Source organism: Teleopsis dalmanni, chromosome 2 (assembly GCF_002237135.1).
Source record: "Teleopsis dalmanni isolate 2A chromosome 2, ASM223713v2, whole genome shotgun sequence".
Taxonomy (NCBI): Eukaryota; Metazoa; Arthropoda; class Insecta; order Diptera; family Diopsidae; genus Teleopsis; species Teleopsis dalmanni.
Genome location: NC_051847.1, coordinates 145,927,458 through 145,947,171, shown reverse-complemented (window position 1 = coordinate 145,947,171; position 19,714 = coordinate 145,927,458). Strand labels below are relative to the sequence as shown.

The following is a 19,714-nucleotide window of genomic DNA, read 5'->3' as shown; positions in this document are numbered from 1 at the left end:
ATGACCTCATTATAATGTGTACGTTCACAGTGTGAATGTGCTATAATCCAATAGTAACATCTTATGATTATTATGGCAAAAAACTTATGGAAATAATGAAATAAATAAATTATTAAGCCGCAGGTGTTACATAGATCTAAGTATAAAATTCGTTTATAATTTTATAAAAACATATCAAAACATAACAAACAAACATACTTATAACGATAGAGAATTTTGCATTAAAAATTATAAACATCCCATAAGTATCATATAAATCGTAAGTGTACCCTGGTTTTAATGAACGCGTTTCATTATGATTGCCATTAGGCGTTCATAAAACTAATGCTTTTCTTATTAATATAGATGTTGAACTCTTAATGACGGTAAATTTTGTTTTAAAAACAGATGCAATCGCGGGTCAATACAAATCACTGTACAGATCGGAGGGTCGCAGAAACAAATACATATGCTCATAGTTGTTTTCGACAAAAATAAAAATATGGTTATAATATTAAATTTACTTTTTTTAATTTATCAATTTAAATTAATTTATTTGAAAAACCATAAAAATAAAATAATGTAGTTTCATCAGTACACCAAAAGAAAATTTACTTAATTGTAGTAGATTAAAAAAATGTCGCGGACCTCACAAACTTTGGACAGCCCTTAGATTATAAATATTGGTCAGTCTATTGAATGAGGTTAAGTTTATTTTAAATAAAGGAGCTATGGGGTTACACATATTATCGATTAAGTTAAGTTGTAGTAGTGTTTTGTTTAAGAAGAATTATTTCTAGTGTATGTTCTGTAAGAAAGCATTACTTGAGAAAAACTTCTGACTTAAATATGGTATAGCTATTTCCTTAATATGGAATGTAAACGGATAGAAGAAACTCTCACTTAAGATTAAAAAATTTTTGAAAATCTTTTTTGTTGAATATATTTGAAAAAAATTTTATCAAATTCCCTATTTGAACAATATGTAATAAAATTAAAAGTAGCTATATATATGATAAAAAAAATAATAAATATATTTAGATATAGATAATAAATAAAAAATTTTAAATATATATTAAGTTTATAAATTTAGTAGTCTAAATAAAAATGATAATTCAATGTTGATCGTAGTTTAAAAATTTTTGAAAAACAAATTTGACACCAATTTAAACTGAAAAGTTAAACTGCTGTAAAGACCAGTTTAATAATTTCAGTTAGTATGAGCTATAGGACGATAACACATTTATATACCATTATACGGACTACATGAATATATTAGAAATAGACGAGTTTACATTAGACAAGTAATACCCTAACATGTGACCATATCTGAATATAAGTTGAGTCTTGAAAATCATTTCTGCACCGACAAATAGCATTTCTTCCTAACAGATAATGGGTATAGATCTATTGAGAAGCAAAGTACAATATATTTATTATTTTGAAATAAATATTGAATCGATATGTAGAGCACATACCCGGATAGCGTTTTTTATTCTAAAAAATAACAGCAAAGATCATTGATAAGATGATTTCTAGTTCTACAAATAGAAGGCATTTGTGTCCATCTTGTGGAAGATTATGCATAAAGGTAGTGACATATGATCACGGAGTTGAGATATGTCTAAATATTATTCCGGTGCACTTCACAGAATATTAGTTCCCTATTGGAATATCAAAAGTCGCAATAAGTATATTGTCAGTAGTATTGTATGAATAGTCAACATATGTACCTTTAAAAACAATAATATAAAGCACATCAATATAATAAAGCACATCAAACTTATTACTTATTATTCCTTTTTCCTGTGAATAATTAGTCGCATTTCCATTATTGTCATCGCATTAGCTCTTGTTTTTATTCACAATCATTTAATTACACAATTAAAAACTTCAATTTGCTCTCCTACATAAGTCAAAATAAAATCCTTTTTAAAATATAAATACAATTTATTTTAATATTAACGCATGTATATTTGCATATTTGACTATAAAATTGACAAGTTCTAGAGTATTCGCAACATAATAATTTTGATCAGTCAGTTTTTAAATGAAACTGAAATTCCTTCTCTTTTCCGCTATGAGTAAATATGCGGACATAAGCCGACTTAAATCCATATTTCCAAATGGCCACGTACGGCAAATAATATACTATCAATTGGCTTAACCAGACTCGAAAATTTAAATAACAACGGACAATATTGTATTTATGGAAATATGTAACAACATGTAAACCATAACTGACTATTATACGATCCCACCAGTTCAAATCGTAGAAATATTTTTTTTGATCTGGATCTCGTTTTGTGCCAGGTTCCTGATCAAATTCATAATATTCATAGCCCTTTACGTAAGCTAAGCGTTTGGTGAAAAATAGAAATGAACCCACAGTTAGTGTGGTGTTAACTGGCCATAGACCTTCCAGTAATGCTTTAGTCATTTGCACAAATTCTTCGTTTGTGTTTTCTAAGGCCGGTACATAAACTTTCTGCCTTACGATATTTAAACGTTTTTTGGTTTCCGACCAATTTTCACCGCATATGTTATACTCATCTTTAATACCCAGTAAATAACCTAGAACACGCCACATATGCGAAGTGCACTCCAAAAATTCCTCATCATATAATTGTATACGTGGGGCACCAAGCGTTATGAAGCCAATAAAACCAAATTGTGTTAGTGCCAAGTCTTTTTGTGTGATCTGTCCACTACCAAGTTTAGTGCTAGCTTTACTCGAATGGCTATGAGCTTTTCGTACTGCGCGTAGACTAGTCCAAAATTTTGAGTTTTTAGAAGTGGGTGAATGATCGTACCAAGCGTTTGTGTGGAGAATGGTTCGCAAATAGCGTCGATAAGCCGTTGCTGGAGTTGATGATTGACGTGTGCAGATTAATATGCGTAGAATAGAAGGAATCGCTAGAACTGCAACTAGACCAGCTAGCATGCCGGAATGGAGCACAAAACGATATTTACTCATAAAGGTTTGTCCACTGGAAATATACAATAATATTGTGTAATCAATACTCTGGTATTCTCGCATAGAAATGATGATATGTTATGTTATTGTCATGTGTAATTGAAGAATTATTGATATGTGATTATGCAGAATTAATGTGCGTTTGTAATATCACTCAATTATTTATAAATTTTGAAAAGCTTTTAATTTTAATTTAGTTACCATCAGCATTCACCAAAAAAGCTAAAGGTATTTACTAGTATCACAAGAGTAAATATTTTATTTTGTTTTATTAATATGGCGTGATTGCAAGCTGCCTGGATTAGGTGTTTGTGTATATGTGGTGCAAATCTGATAGAGTTAGACTTCTTTATATTATTTGAATTCAACGCTGCTTTACTTTGATCTGTGATAACCTGTTAAAGCATTTTGGATATGCAACCTATGGTATTTTAGTTCCATGTACCAAATGGTACCAAAACTATGTGGGAGGAGTGGTGGTCTAACTAAAACCTCTTCTACTAAAACCTACAGTCAATAAGTATGCAATTTCGAATTACTGAAAATGGTGTAATAAGATTTTAAACAGTTCTGCTTGATTAGCATAGTCACTTTTAGTAAATAAACTATAGTCAAAAAAGGATAATACAGTTTACATGACACAATTAATTCCTAATAAGCAAATTCGTATAAGTTGGTTTCTGTAGAGAGTGTTTAAGGATAACGTCTGAGCTGAACTGAGGCATTCACGTCTGATTGTCAGATTTCACTGGATATTGCATATGGTAAGAAAACCTATATAAATATTCAAAATTTTAATTAATTTGCTTTAACGTCTTTTACTTTACTTTTACAATATTGTTCGCATTGTTCTTTAAAAACTTTTAGTTAGAAACACCGATTTAAGATTTCAAAAAAGTAGCTGTGTGAATCTTGTGATTGTGCAAAGAAATTAAACTTTATTTTTAAAGCAACTTTCTTTTTTATAAAAAACCTAAGGCTTCCCAATATAACATGGAACTAATTTATACGAGGGCGGTTTGATAAGTCAGTGACTTTTTAAATAAAACAAATTTTTTTCGGCAAATAAACATTTTATTTTTCTACATAATCACCTTTTAGCTCGATACATTTAGTCCAGCGTTTTTTTAATTTTTTTATTCCCTCCAAATAATAGGTTTTCTCAAAGCTCTCAAAGTACGCGTTTGTTTCGGTAATGACTTCTTCATTCGACTTACCGATCATTATTCCTAATTTTTGGATTCATTCACTATTACTTTCTTTTCTATTTGAAAAAAAATTTCTTGTCATAGAATATAAAAATGTTAACGAAATATTGATTTATTTTCTTCTCCAATAGTACTTTGCAATCCATTTGAGACTAAATTATTAATTAGACAGTTGGAAATTCGTTCAACTAAGGTGGAAAGATAGAGCTAATGTATAGGTTTGGCGCTAAATTCTTATTATATGCTTCAAAAATAATTATTATTATATGTCTTTTACTTTGCCACGCACAAATAACTCATACACTCTGCTTTTTATTTTTAAACGCTCAAATAATTATTATTTTTGTCTTAAAAATATAAAACTCAAAAATGACTATTACTTTTGAAAATAATAAATATAAAACTCAAAAATAACTATTATTTTTGAAAACAAAGTACATATAACTTGCATGTTTTATTGTTTAATTGTAAACAATTCTTGAATTGATTTTTGTTAATAGACTTTACAAGAGATTTTATGTGTGTTAGCCCTGGTAAGTTCTCAACTTACAGATAACACTGTTTCTTTTCTTCTTTTTAAATAAAAAACGGAAGAAATTACCATTTTCTCAGCCACATAATGATGTTGCGTGTACATCAACGAGGCTGTTACATTTTTGATATAGTTGTAAATAAACTTACAGAATGCCTCATAAAACTTTTTGTTTTTCCTCTACTTTTTAATTGAGTGAAAAGAAATTACTTTTTGCTAATGGGTAATAATGATATCAAGACTATATCAGAGAAACTTAAACTTTTTTGAAATTCAAGATTAATTAACTGAGTAATTAACTAAATTTTAAGTACATTCTTAAATTAATTTTATCGAATCTTATTGTTTTTAAGAAATTCAGATTTTGTTCCACTGTGCCTAACATGTTAAAGTGCAAGTCATGGGAAATATAATATAAAATGTATACTTGTCTTTGTTGGTATTATCTGTAATATAATGTATAAATATTTTATAAATATAGCTAAATTAAAAATTTTAGTGCAATTTATAATAAATGAAATTGAGTTTATTTTGTAATTCAATGTATCTCAGATTATGGTTTATATACATACGTATGTATGTATTACACATTATATACAATTGCTCACAGTAGAAATCAAGATTTAAAAAACTTGATTTTTAATTGCGACAAAATTGTTGTTTTATTTTTTATTATAGAAATAATTATTTTAATTTTTCTGCTCAGTATAAAATTTAAAAATTCATATAAGGTAAACATATAATTAGCGCTTACAGAAAATAAAGAAACTGCGTTTGTTTATCTAAAAATTGCGATTATAAAACTTTATTGATTGAAAGCAACACAAAAATTCTTTAAAAATTTTTTAATTAACATTTTTGTTGTAAGCACATATATTCCTCCAAAATGCACTTGTACGATTTTTGTTGTAAGCCACTGTACAAACTAATATGTGAAATTTGTTGCATACACTAATAGCGTTTTCGATTGACCTATCTGGGGTAATTTTTTTAATTGAGACGCTCATTTAATACAATTTCAGTGGAATTTTCATTTTTGATTGTTAAATCTGTAGAACACTAAAGATATTTTGCCAGATTAGCAATGTTATCCTGAAACTAGCACCAGTTTTATATGATTTGTCAGATAAACTGTTATTTGATTCGATATATGGATTTGTGAATAATATAAATGTCTAGTAACACGAATAAAAAAATGTTAGATTACTCTAAAAATGTTCGATTTGGCAACAAAATTTGACAGATCGAGAGTAAATCTAGATTGAATCCAGATTTAGCAATCGAAAATACCATAACAGCGTTAAGATGAGTTATCCATTGCAGATTGTATTTTTATACATTGATAATATATAAATAAATATATATGTACAATAAGGTAATTAAAGGGGATATTGAAGTTTAAAGACCACCATTGGAGTTTTTTTTAAATTAATTGTTGTCATTTGAATGTTGAATTAGTTTTTAAAAATTTCCCCTTAAATGTGTCTCTGTATACACCCTTGTGTCTTATGTAAATATGTACTATAGTAAGTACATGTATTATATGTATTATATTATATTATATAATTTGTAATATATATATTATTTGAACGTTGAATTAGTTTTTAAAAATTTCCCCTTAAATGTGTCTATGTATACACCCTTGTGTCTTATGTAAATATGTACTATAGTAAGTACATGTATTATATTAATATTAATAATAATATATAATTTGTAATATATATATTATTTGAACGTTGAATTAGTTTTTAAAAATTTCCCCTTAAATGTGTCTCTGTATACACCCTTGTGTCTTATGTAAATATGTAGTACATATTATGTACTATAGTAAGTATATGTAATATATTATATTATATATTTTATAATATATATATTATGTATATGTAATAATAATGTTTATAATATATGTATATTTACTATATTGAGATGGAATTTAGGATAGATTTGGATGCATTTGTTTAAGATTTATTTATATATTATTATAAGGTTATATTAAAATCTTTCTTTACTTTACTATTACTATAAAAAATTACTATAAAAAAATTAAATTAAAATTGTGAAATACTTATAAGGTTTGAAAATAAACGATTAATAAACGATTAATAAGATGAATCATTGAACTGTGCATTGAATAAATAAATTTCGAAAATTATTTATTAAAAAAGTAAAAGTGTAAAAGTGATAATAAAAATCTAAACAAAATTTATTTAATAAAATCACACTTTTTGTTTTTGTTTTTTTACATAAAAAGTGATTTTCTATTAAGTAATGTTTATTATATATACATATATACACACATATTGATATATAAATGAATGTAGTGATTACACTTACCGTATGAATAGTTGTTCATTGTACCATGGCGGCATTTCCATCTCTGCACCGCTGTCGCCTTCATTGCAACCATCGTTTAATAAATGATTTAAGTAAGCTTCTGCTTCTGCGTCTGCATCCTCTTCTTGTTCAGTATGTGGTTCCTCTTTACATTCCTGTTCAAGCATTATTCACAATTTTTATAGGATTATTGTAAGCTGAATAAAAAACTGAAAAAACTGCTTCTATTAACACAATTATTAATATATTTTTATTTTTTAAATTTATTTAATTGCATACTAAATATATTTTAAAAATAATAATCTCTTCATATATTTAATGCCCAAAATTACGTTAAGTAACGAGAAAACAAAAATATTTGAACACACATACATCCGCAAACGGTAAAACGAAAGTTTTGGAATGTTAGACTGCACCCGTTATTTAATTTGCACATACCCCACATGAACTATTTGCATTAGTTGCTGCAGTTTTATTACATAAATAATTTAAGCACTAAACTAAATAAGTTATTTAAATAAATTTTATGAAATGGAAACTGTTTTTTTTTACTTATTAATCAGCGGCTCAATACACCTGATTCGGTTTGGAGCCAAAACAAAAATGACAACCGAAATGATTTTTGTTTGAAGAAAAAGCTGAGAGAAAGTGCAAAAAACAAATATAAATTAATTTGGAAATACCCAGTAGAGTAATTTCTAAGTGATGAATGCACATAACACGACACGCATAATGTCCCACAATAACAAAAAACTGTGTTTGATTCGATTTCACAAAAATAATCAGAAAAAATGTAAAAAATTGTCTAAATAAATTCAACTTAATATTTAAGGTTTAACTTTATTTGTTTAATATCTAACGAAATGTTCCTCTTATGTTTTAAATTATAATTAAAATTACTTGTATCCATAAAAACCTTGGAGCCAAAACAAAAATGAAAACTGTTTGGGTTTTCATTCCAAGAGTAGATGAGAGAACGCACAGAAAAAATAAACTCAAATGAATTTGGAAGGTGAGCAATGTGTATTATGTAACCCAGTAGAGTAAATTTTAAATGATGTTTACACATTAGTGGTAACAAAGCTCTGTCTACATGGACATATTAAAATGTTTAGAGCATTTTAAAGATTAAACCTAATTCTGGAATACGTTAAGGTACATCCACACCAAAGCGGTACGCTTACAGATACCATTACCTGGGAATGTTCATTCGTTCGCAAGGATTCGCTTTGGTATGGATGCACCTTTGAAAGCCATTGATTTTTGCTAAATTTCAAAAAATTTGGAAAGACTACCAAAATTTTGGGTGAAATGTTTGTATGTTCATATACTTTTGGAGATAAAAAATAGAAACCGATAATTATTGATATAGAAGAAATTGAAGAGGTAGCGCAAATATTTAGGTTAACACCCGAGTCCTCTTGAATTCGGTCCCTGCGCTTGGTTTCATTAACGACAATATCATGCGATATTATTCGATATTATACATCAACTTGTTTATCTAAAAAAGTCTCATTTTATTCTATTGTAGCCATCGACATTCTCATTTATCACAGCAAGCTTGATTTCAATTCGAATATATTGACAATACAAAATTTTGGAAAATTTTAGTTATAAAATTATTTTTCCAGAAGAAGTTTCTAGTTTCCTGCTTAAGGAAATAAACACAACACAATAAATAATTTTCAAATAAAAATATAACCTCTATGTTTACAGTTTCACTAAAGTAAGAATACCGTTTCAAGCACAGATACCACGCTATACTATAAACACGTGTATATAAAAAAACATGCCTTTATTATAAAATAAATATGTAACTTATTTGTGTTAATTCAAATAGAGAAAATTCATGCAAATATTATGGATTTACATATTTTATATGCAAAGCGACTGCATTCGAACTAAAGCGCAGAAAACACAAAGATTTATTGCTCTAACTCTTACTCTATTTATGCACATATGACAAATGATTTGTGTTAAAGCAGGCTTATACTATTGTAAATAATTGGACAAATATGTATCAATAAAATTGTTACCATACGTAGATGTAGGTTGAGAAAATTTTCTACTGGGTTTGTGCAAACTACAATCACATAGTAAAAAAATACAAAAAGAACAAGTGCCATCATTATGGTTGCCAGCACATATATTTTTGTCATATTGTCCCAAATTCGAATAAGAAACAACACATATATATCTTCTAAATAAAAGAAAAAAAATATTTTGGATTTATATACATTTAAGCTACATCACAATTAAAAATGAAATAGCCTAATAAAATAAAAAAAGAAAACAATGTTTTTTTTAAATAAAAACAATAAAAATGTTAAAATGTTCCTGTTAACATACATCTTCTACTCAATTCACACGAGAATTTTGTTTGTAATTTTAACTCTCAGTAATTTCAAACTGACATTTGAAAAAAAGCTAAAAAAAGTAAAAAAAACGATAATTTGAAAATCCTTAAATAAAATCATACTAGGTCGTGTGCGAATTCGAGTAAATTGATGGTAAATTGAGGGAAATAGTAAATTATGTCGGTATGGCAGCGAATGTTGGTATTAACCAGAATTTCGAGTAAAGTAAATTAGATAAAAATTAGTTAAATTAGGTGTGACCATTGTGAAAAATTTTAAGATGTTTAATAAATATATGAATGAATTTAAAAACTTTTAACCAAAAATAATAAATAAGTGCAATAAATAAATAAAAATAAGTATTTACATAAGTACAGCGTAAAAAATCCTAAGAAAATTTAATTTACTTTATCTCAATTTACTCAAACTCGCACATGACCTTAGTATAAATACTTAATTAATTATACAATAAAAAAGTTATATATTAGAAAACATTGATATTAATAAATAAAGAATAAAAGATAGTTTAAATGTTTACTAAAAATACTTAATTAATTACATATGTAAATGTAAAAATAATATATAAAAAAATGTAGTACATCAAAATTCAATAAAATAATATACACGGTGGTGTCTTAAAATATTTCGTACTATGTTATATAAAACACGATTTTTAATTAATTTGCTTTAAAACTTTTATTTTTTTATATATTTTTAGCTAATATTTAAATAGTTTAATGCAATAACACTAAAACTACAAAATGCATCTTAATTTATGTTAACATTATAACATTGAATTTTTTTTAATAAAATATTTTCTTCTCATATATAAATATTTTTTTTTGTTTTGTAATTCTTATTTATTTTCATATATTTTCAAATATTTTTGTTTGTTAGTATTTTAACAATAAATTTGAATATTAATACGAAATAAAAAGTGTTCAACTATATGCACTCTTATCTCAATATTAACATAGATTAAATTATCTAATATTTTTTTTATATTAAATTATTTTATTATAAACCATTTGTGTATAATTTTAATACAATTTTAATTTTGAATATTTAATGCAGTTATTTTTAATAATCTTTTGACTAAAGTACAACATTATTTATAGCTGCCTGCAAAAGCTTGTAAACTCGCTGTTATTGCAATGATCATTATAACTATTTACAATTTAATATGTAATTCAGTTTAATTTAATTTGATTTTATAAAATTCAATTTTATATATCTGGCAAGTAATTTTATTTTGAAAATTCAAAATATAAAACAATTACTATAACCCGGTATAAGACGTAGTTTTTTTTTTGAGTAAATAAATAATGCTGAAGTAATCAAAAAAGAAAAAAAATTGTTTACATATAATTAAAAATTAAAAAGAATTTTAATTTGAACAAAAAAAAAATTTTATTTGATTATTAATAACCATTGTATAGGTTTGAATTTCTATTGCGCTGATATTTAAATAAGTAAATTAAAATTAAATATTGTTTTAGTTTCAAAACTATATTCTATAAACCGGATCATAATTTAGTTATTTACAATAACTGTATATATCGATATAAGTAGTTATTTATTAAAAATTATATGTATTATAAGATTCAATAAATTTTATAATAGTAATGCATTTTGAAGTACATTGTTTATATGTTTTTAATTCATTTTCAAAAATGTTTATTGATGAACAGTATCTTTCATGCTATCACTATCATCATTTTAGTCACAGTTCTAAAAATCATTAATAACAAAACTATAAAATGAAGTATGTATTAAATTAAATAAATGTTAAATTAAATTTTTAAAAATAAAAATAGTTTAGATTTTCAAAATATTTTACCTAATAGCCTATAAAAAACTTTTACAGTAAAAAAAACTATGTAATAATTACAAATTCTTTATTTCGCTCTGACATAAAAGTAAAAACTTAAGTAATTCTATTAACGTTAAATTTGCTAAAGATTTATAGTAAAATAAAAAAGTAATTTGAGTATTTAAAATATGCATGCGTAAATTTAAAAATTATTTTCTATATTAAAAAAAAACTATTTTAATTTAAAACATATAATATCAAAAAATTACACAATTTATGTTCTTACAATATAATAAGTTTGATAAATTTTTCTAAGTAATTTTTGGCTTATAATTTCCGCTTTTAACTTATGAAAAGTTTATAAATATTTAAATTATATATATTGAAGGCCAACCTAAAATTGATTATGAAAAAACAGTCTTATAAAAAGTAAATACTTAAATTATATAAATTATATATTGTATAATAAACCATATATTATGTAAATTATTATTATTAAAATTACTTTTAAATTATATTAATTATATATTAAAACGATATTGAGAGCGAGTATGTTTACATCATGCAATTGTAGTTATTATCATTAATTTATAAATAATATTTAATAAAATTTTATTAAAATTCTTGGAATAATTTAAATTTTGTAAAACATTTTAATCACGATTTTATTGTTTTTTTATTGATTTTAAAATGTATTTGAGCATTAATTGATTTCATTTAATGTATTTTTGGAAATAAATGTTATTACAAAAAACTTGTATGGTATATGGTAAAGCTATGGGGATTATTTTAACAAAAATAAATATATCTTTAGATCGAAATAAGAGTATAATGCATTGCTTTAACTTTTGTATAACATCAGTATACCACATTTGTTGTAGAGAATTAAAGACTATTAGGTTTAGAAAGAAATATTTTAAGTGTACTGTATTAATTTGTAATTCAATTCATATTCTATATATATTCTATATTAAAATTATTGTACTTAGATAAATCTCATGGAACATTGCTTAAAAATGTTTAATTATACATTATACACTGTCAAAAATTATAGGAAAATATTTTTCCATGTCAATATATGTATAATATAATGTAATAATCTATTATATTTGTTTAATGAAAAATAATTTTTTTTTTAATTTCAATAATTTTAAATTTCAAGACTTCTAATATTTTAAAGTAAAATTTATCGAGTGTATAGTAGATAATTTATAGTATAAGGTACTACTAGACAGATTTCTGTTACTAATTTAGTTATTACATCAATAATTATAAAATAATTATACTAATTTCAATGAGCAATGCAGAATTGTTTGTACAAAAGTACCTTAGAATTAGCATACTTATAATTATAAGTATATACTTCGAAGATTTTTTTTTAGATGAAAATAGCAAGACCACAGTTACACAGATGTAAACATACAACACTGGGATAAGAGTGAACTATTCTTTACAACTTTCAATTTTAGTTATGAAGACAATTTCTCAATTATACATAAATGAGCAAGAGAACATAAGTTTTCGTTAAGATATGCTAAAGATATGTGCATTCTACAGAGTAAATGTTAAGTTTCTAAGATATTTCATAAAATAATTTAAAATGCTAATATTTAACTATTAGTTTTAGCTGTAGTCATAACTCCAGCTGTACTGGATATAGTTGTTTGACTCATGTCTTCATTCCGTTGTTTATGCTGCTGTTGTAGATTTGAACGTTTTCTGTTTCCGATATTTTGAGTACGTTGAGATTGAGATGTTGTGGAATTTATAGAAGTGTTGACAGGGAAGATTTGTTGAAAGGTTTGTGGTTGTTGTTCATTGTTTATTTGTTCGTGAAATCGATTACGACGTAATGTTACTATTTTATTATCAAAATGATTATTATAAACGTCATCATTATTTTGATTGTGATGTCTGAATTGCTGATAACGGTAGTGTTGTTGATGATTATATTTTTGTTTCCAGGGTTTACGTTTTAGATTTGTATTGCTTGACCATCTAAAATATAAACTATATAATAAATATACATAAAACATTAATAAATTTATATACTTCGATAGTTTCCTTCTTTTCGAATGCGCACCATCATAATCCATTTGACTTGATACAAAGCTAGGTGAAATTGCACTACCTATTAGAAAAAAAGTATTTGTTTTAAATTAAATAAATAGTATAAAAATAAATATTGTTAGCCAAGAATACAAAATATAAGAAAACCATTAAATAATTTTATTTGGACAAGGAATTGTATAATTTTTTTGATACATGAAAGTTTTATGAAGTTATATATTATCTTTAAGCATTTTAGGAATCTTGAATAGAAAACGGTAGTTCTAATAGCAGGTGGGTGAACGACACCTACTTAGTTGTTATCAGCAACCGATTATCACTCACTACTCTTATTGGACGTAACGATATGATGTCATTTAGCTGTTTAAGTGCGTTATAGTACGCATAAACTAGTGTCGAATTATGTTGTAGCTCAATTCCATTGAATTAGCAAGATTCCACTGCCATAACCCGAACTAGAGTTGATATCCACCTATTCCCTATAACATAAATGATATTCTATTATATATTATAACATTGTGCAGTTATGAAATCCGTTTTTGTTTCTGCTTGACAGATTAAAAACTTCAATTAGTGTTACACTGTCCGCGATGAGGATGAATCAAGTGAACTTTCTTAGGAATGAAAAGATTTTTTGTTTTTATAACAAAGTTATAAAATACTTCTATTTCCATAGAAGAGTTATTGCTTATTTACTTTGTAAACATAAACAATATATTTCAATATGAATATTAATATTAAATAATGATATTCGTGTGTAATCAAATACGTCTCTCATTTGTTTAAGATACCTTATTTCGAAATATTAATTTTTTCGAAAACTATTCGCCACAATGTTTCGATATATTATTACTTTACATATTCAATTATGTTTCCTTATTATAAAATAAAAATATAATATTTCTTCTCTGCAATTTTTAAGAATATACACGACTTTCTTTACCAATCTTTCTATATTTAACCATTTATCCTAATTATCTCCGCTTACATACATAACATGATGTGTTCTTTAACAGAAGCTTCTTGACTAATAAAAGGCATAATGAAAGCACAAACCTTCATTTGTCTTAGAAATTTTTAAAGACCTGATTTGAAAAATACTCTTTTACTTAGTTTTCTAGTTCTTGATTTAGCAACTTACTATATCTCCGTTTAGAATTACGGTGTAATACATTTGTAACATTAGTGGCAAGGCTAAGATTATTTTGGCGTTTAAGTGTACAAGATTTTCCACGGCAAGTTCTTAATTTTTCCAATTCATCATGCATAAAAGCTTTCTCTTCCATGGTTAGTGAGGATGCACTATTAATAGTTTCAAATGGATCTATAATTTTAATTCAAAAATACATTAGTTACATAAAAATAAAACTTGTTAATAATAATCAGTTACCAATTTTTAGATCATAAAATGTAATGAGACCCGTTGTGAATTCACAATATAAATAATTATGCGTCGCATTAATTGTACGCAAGCATGAATATGTATTATTATTAGCATTCATACAAAAACAGAATGGACTATCGTTCCAGAGAGGTGCTGTTCGCCAATGTGTATTATCATGAGAGAAACAATTCATTTTCTCCGATAGACATTCCTTTTCTAAACGGGCCTTCTTAATCCGTTTACGTTCTTTCTTACGTTGTCGTTCTTCCTTAAGCTTACGTCGAGCTTCTCTTGCAATTTCCTTGGAATCAGCGTAACTAAAATTGAACAAATAATGGTTAAATAAATAATTTAGAAAAATTAAGTAATGTGGATTCTAATTTTAAAGTATTATATTTAAGAAATGATAGAAAAATTAGTAATTAATTAACTTTTATCATTTTTCTAATGAAGAAGTTTTATAGGGAGTAAGGTAATACTGAACTGTGTCTATAAAAGTCTAGGCGTAACTATCGAAGGCCTAACTAAAATTGAGAGATACTGAAACTTCATCAAATGAACTTTTAGTAATCTTAACGAAGTACATTCTGATTATTATATAATTTATAATCTATGTACAATAAATACTTCGAATAAAACATGGAAAAGATCGAGTTCTAAGTTAATTGTTTCCATCCTTTTAGTGCTGCGATAAGAACATAGCTTAGAAAACTTTTTTATACAGATATATACAGATAGCTGATGGAATGTTTTGGTTCCATTATCAATAGACACTTTCAGTCTCTTCAGGTATCCTTTTATTATTATTGGGATTTCAGTAGGCTCGAACATAATATTATTTGAGAAGAAAGCATATTGATAAAACCATTGAAAACTAATATAGTCTAATGCCAGTTGCAACCATTGCACTAAATAATTACTAATAACGATCCAGCATATTTTTCCACAGATTTTCAGGCAGATATACATTCCATTGAAATCAATATTTAAAAGTAGCAACATTATTGTATATACAAGTAGTCATACAGCTATAAAATCAATCAGATCTTTTACGACTAAATTCGAATTAGTTCCAATCTGCGAAAACTTCATATTAATTCAAGCTAATATAAATCAGCTGACATCCGTTTGGATTAAGGAATTTAACAAAGCCCCTGACAATGTTAGTATTACAAAATATTGGATATATACTATATATTATCAGTGTTTACAGAGAGGTGTGTAAAATGCCTAGGCCAACTCGAGTTAATGAACATACTCACTTTAACTACTGCTTTTTAAAGATTAAATCAAACGCCGCTGACACGTCTACAGCTTGTGAAATGCAGAGTAAAATATCAACTAAATTTCTCCACTCGTGTCTTGCGACCATAAAAAAATGTCCTGAATCTGATATTTATAAAATTGAAATAGGACTGAAAACTATAATCAAGGGTTAGGGTTATACGATTTTTAAATAGCCTTAATATAAATAGCCTCAGAACAGATGTGTTGAAACATAATGATCTATGTCAAGACTATTGAATCTATCGAAAATCTAAAAAGATTTTTTTATATACATTAATTATATTATTAAAATTATTATTAATATTATTATTATTTGTGTTCTGCGACTATCAGTAAACGACGACAGCACGTAAATCGTTGCTTGCTCACCTTTCTATTTCTGGTTCACAATAACATTCCGCAGTTCCGGAATATTGAGGTTTTTGTTGTTGGAACGGATCACTGGGTGGTGCCAAACCAATACCATTGAAATTTTCTTTATTAATATCTTTAATATTGCTTGTTGTAGTTTCAATTCTTGTGCGCTTTGTTGTTGTAGAATGGCGAATAGGTGTGGAAATATCTAAAAAGAATTAATTAAAATATTTGATCTAATATTACAAATAAATAGCTCACGTTCAGTTGTTGTTGTTAAACTGTCATTATTGGCAGCAATTGCTACTGTCGTTGTAAATTCAATTGTTTCCATGGTTGTTTTGTCCAGCGTAATGTTATGTATCTCATCCAGGTTTTTATTTTTAGCTATAAGAGTGCTATTATTGTTGCTGTCGACATTAACATAACTGTTGCTTTCTGTAGCTGCCATTGTTGTTGTAGTATTAACCGCAAAAGTTGTTGTTGTTCTTACTGTTGTTGTTATTGTTGGCAAAGCAGTTTTTGGCACTTGCATTCGTTCACGCTCTTGTCCATTTCGACCCAAATTATGATTTTTTCCTCTACCATGAGCAGCATTTTCTAAATTTCCTCTTCCGTTTCCTGTAACGTTTACATTTTCATTTCCGATTTCACTAACATTTTCATTGGCTATTTTATTATGGTCCGTTTGTACTTGAGTAAGGAGTTGTCCTTGAGCAAAGTAATTCATATCGAATTCGCGTTCCTCATCAGCATCAAAACGTCGTCGTCCATTAGTGTGTGTACGATGATGTTTGCGATTATTATTAAAATGCTGCTGCTGCATATTAAAGTTATGTGAGTTGGCATTCCCAGTGAGACCAGTAGTATGCATACTATTGACATTGCCGCCTCGCCTGCGGTTCCCCTTGTGCTGGCGTGCTAAATAATCTTCTTCGGTAACATCAAAATGCTCGTGCACATTCATATTTTCTTTTGCATTGGCACTGGCTGCATTATTATCAGCCTTTGCAAACTCATTATTCCAAAAGCGTCCAAGCTGCAATTGCTGCTGTTTGGTCTCTCGCATTTGTTTTTTGATGTCCTTTAAGTGTGTTATTTGCTCTTTAAGCATTTTGATTAGCATATCAATTTGATTGCGTGACTTTCGCCAAGTCTTCTCGTCGTCATATATAACATCGGAACAGTTTACTTTTCCAGTTTGTGATTCAATAAAGCAACGCGTTCCAACGCGTCCACCAACTTTTGGAAATTTGCTGCCACGGACAAACCCAGATGCAGATAGTACTGTAGTCACATTTTTAGTATGCATATCGTGCTCAATAAATTTTGATTCCAGCGACTCTAAAGTATGTTGAATTTCTTGTATAATTTTAGAAATAGCTTCATTCTTGGTTGAATTCTTATTGTTTACACCCTTGCCACCAGTATCAAGTGCAGTGGGAATTTCGAATAAATTAGAGCTAAGATCCCGTTTGCGACGCACTTGGTTCTGAGCTTCAGTAGCTTCATTCTCCATGTGGTTTCCCAGCAGAGAAATGGTGTTATGTATATCTAGTAATTCTTCCATTTCATAAGGCAATTCTGTATGATATACTTCTGCCAAAATTTGTGTCTCTGTTTCACGTTTATGTCGACGAGTAAATTTGGAAAAGTTATGAGTTCTAAAATAACAAAAAATTATGTATAGGATATATAATAAGGAGAAATAATAAAAATTTTACCTCTTCCTAATACGCTGCCCATCTACAATATTGCGATTGGTTTTCATCTTGGTGTAGACAACACCATCTGGTGTGAAGCAAGCACAATTACGCCTTTGTGGTTTGGATAATTTGGTTAATTCCGCTAAGTGATGCTGTAACTGTAACTAAAATAAAAAAAAAAATAAATTGTATAGATATTTGAAAGTTTTACTATATGTTGTATCTAAATATAAGCTGCTTACATGAAAACTTACATGAAATTTGCATTTATGTTTTCGCCAACGTCCACCTTCATTAACACATTTCCATTTCTGATCGGGTCGACAGTTTTCCAGTAGAGCTGGATTCGAGCATTCAGAATTAAGACGCATCATTTTTGTCATATATGGTGCCATAGGCAAATTATTATCGAATTGATCTTGCTGCTCTTGATCAGTTTCATCATCAATAATTTCTTCATCTTGTTCTTCCTCTAAATTATCTAACGAACTGTCTAAGTCTTCATCATCATCATCTAAGTCATCATCAAAATCATCATCTGTTTCATTTCCATCATCTATTTTTGAATCTACAAATAAATATTTTAATGAATAAATAAGATTTGTAATATTTTGGATTTATTGATTACCTGTATCCTTTTCCACAAATTCATCTTCCTCGTGTGACTCTAAGCTTACCACATCAATTTTAGGATTCATTGTAGTACTACTTATATTACTAATATTTTGTGCTAAATCTTCAAGTAAGGTGCTATTCGCTAACTTCGAACTTATGCGTTCAGCTTGTAATCGTGCACGTGACTCTGCAATTTGTTCAGGTGTTTCCCTACGACCAGAGCTTTCAATTAAAAATGTATCTGGCCATTGTTCGCTGATACCAGGTTGTGTATTTAAAAGTAATGGCAGTATGCTACGTCCATCCATATGGCCGGGTGCTGTTAATCCACCCATATCTAAGAATGTGGGGGCCAAGTCTACATTTAATACTATTTCATCGACTCTACATTTATGTAGTAATAATAATAATAAGAATTAATTACAATTTTTGAAGATGTACTTTTAAAACTTACACTCTAGATGGTTGTATTCCAGGTCCACGAATTAAGAACGGAACTCGTACATCAAATTCAAAAGGAAAGCTTTTACCTTTTATAAGGCCGAACTGACCCAAATGATAACCGTGGTCAGACGTATATATGATATAAGTATTATCCAATTCTCCTAAAGATTTTAATTCATTATAAACACGTTCTACTGCAACATCTACACTTTGCAGAGTTTGCAAACGTTTTGTCATAAGTATGTTGGTGAAACGTTTATGTACCGGTTCCATAGGCTGTGTTACGCGTAAAATCCATTGCTTGTCTGGATTCGGTGCATGATCATATGAGGGAGTACTATTTGTTAAAACAATAGGTATATATATAAGTTTTTAACTATATTTGTTTTAATATCACAAAAAACACACTAATGTAAATACTGTAAAAAATTGAGTAAATCCGTATATCGGCGTAAATGTTTAAGAAAAACTTTTAGAGCTTGAGAGTTGTTTCTACCCTGTAATTTTCAAGTACATAGTGCCATTATTTAAGGCTTTTATGAGTTTTTGAAAATAAACCTCTATTAGTTTTTTATTACATTATCAATACACACTGTTTATGTTTATGTCTAAGAATTTTATGTTTGGGTTTAATATAAGATAATTTGTCAGTTC

The 19,714-nt window shown here is 27.3% G+C and overlaps 2 protein-coding genes across 5 annotated transcripts in view; both read right to left on the bottom strand.

The window, feature by feature from the left end:
* Positions 1–1,914: 1,914 nt before the first annotated feature.
* LOC119682198 lies at positions 1,915–7,623 on the bottom strand. Of its 4 annotated transcripts, none has more exons than XM_038095568.1 (3): positions 7,583–7,623; positions 7,031–7,239; positions 1,915–2,969 (listed from the first exon to the last, which is right to left on the bottom strand). In XM_038095568.1, the coding sequence occupies exons 2-3, from the start codon at positions 7,195–7,197 to the stop codon at positions 2,015–2,017; spliced, it is 1,122 nt and encodes a 373-aa protein (XP_037951496.1). In that variant the 5' UTR covers positions 7,198–7,239; positions 7,583–7,623; the 3' UTR covers positions 1,915–2,014. The 4 variants fall into 4 exon arrangements, with proteins under 4 accessions (XP_037951496.1, XP_037951493.1, XP_037951494.1 ...); XM_038095565.1 differs by lacking the exon at positions 7,583–7,623 and adding an exon at positions 7,469–7,575; XM_038095566.1 differs by lacking the exon at positions 7,583–7,623 and adding an exon at positions 7,403–7,569.
* Positions 7,624–12,504: 4,881 nt separating this feature from the next.
* The window catches only part of LOC119685136 (extracellular sulfatase SULF-1 homolog), a 163,110-nt gene continuing 155,900 nt past the window's right edge, over positions 12,505–19,714 (bottom strand). The window contains exons 7-16 of the mRNA XM_038099344.1: positions 19,071–19,397; positions 18,630–19,000; positions 18,256–18,569; positions 18,020–18,165; positions 16,557–17,959; positions 16,311–16,503; positions 14,661–14,971; positions 14,412–14,594; positions 13,253–13,331; positions 12,505–13,198 (exon numbers count right to left, since the gene is read on the bottom strand). Of these exons, the coding sequence (XP_037955272.1) occupies positions 12,811–13,198; positions 13,253–13,331; positions 14,412–14,594; positions 14,661–14,971; positions 16,311–16,503; positions 16,557–17,959; positions 18,020–18,165; positions 18,256–18,569; positions 18,630–19,000; positions 19,071–19,397 (3,715 nt within the window). The 3' untranslated portion in view covers positions 12,505–12,810. The remainder of the gene's footprint in view (positions 13,199–13,252; positions 13,332–14,411; positions 14,595–14,660; positions 14,972–16,310; positions 16,504–16,556; positions 17,960–18,019; positions 18,166–18,255; positions 18,570–18,629; positions 19,001–19,070; positions 19,398–19,714) is intronic.

Bases quoted from the DNA above. Each gene is read 5' to 3' on its own strand.
- LOC119682198 (XM_038095568.1), bottom strand. From the start codon at position 7,197: ATGCTTGAACAGGAATGTAAAGAGGAACCACATACTGAACAAGAAGAG. The intron at 2,970-7,030 runs GTAAGTGTAATC...GTATATTTCCAG, and splicing joins AATGAACAACTATTCATACG to TGGACAAACCTTTATGAGTA.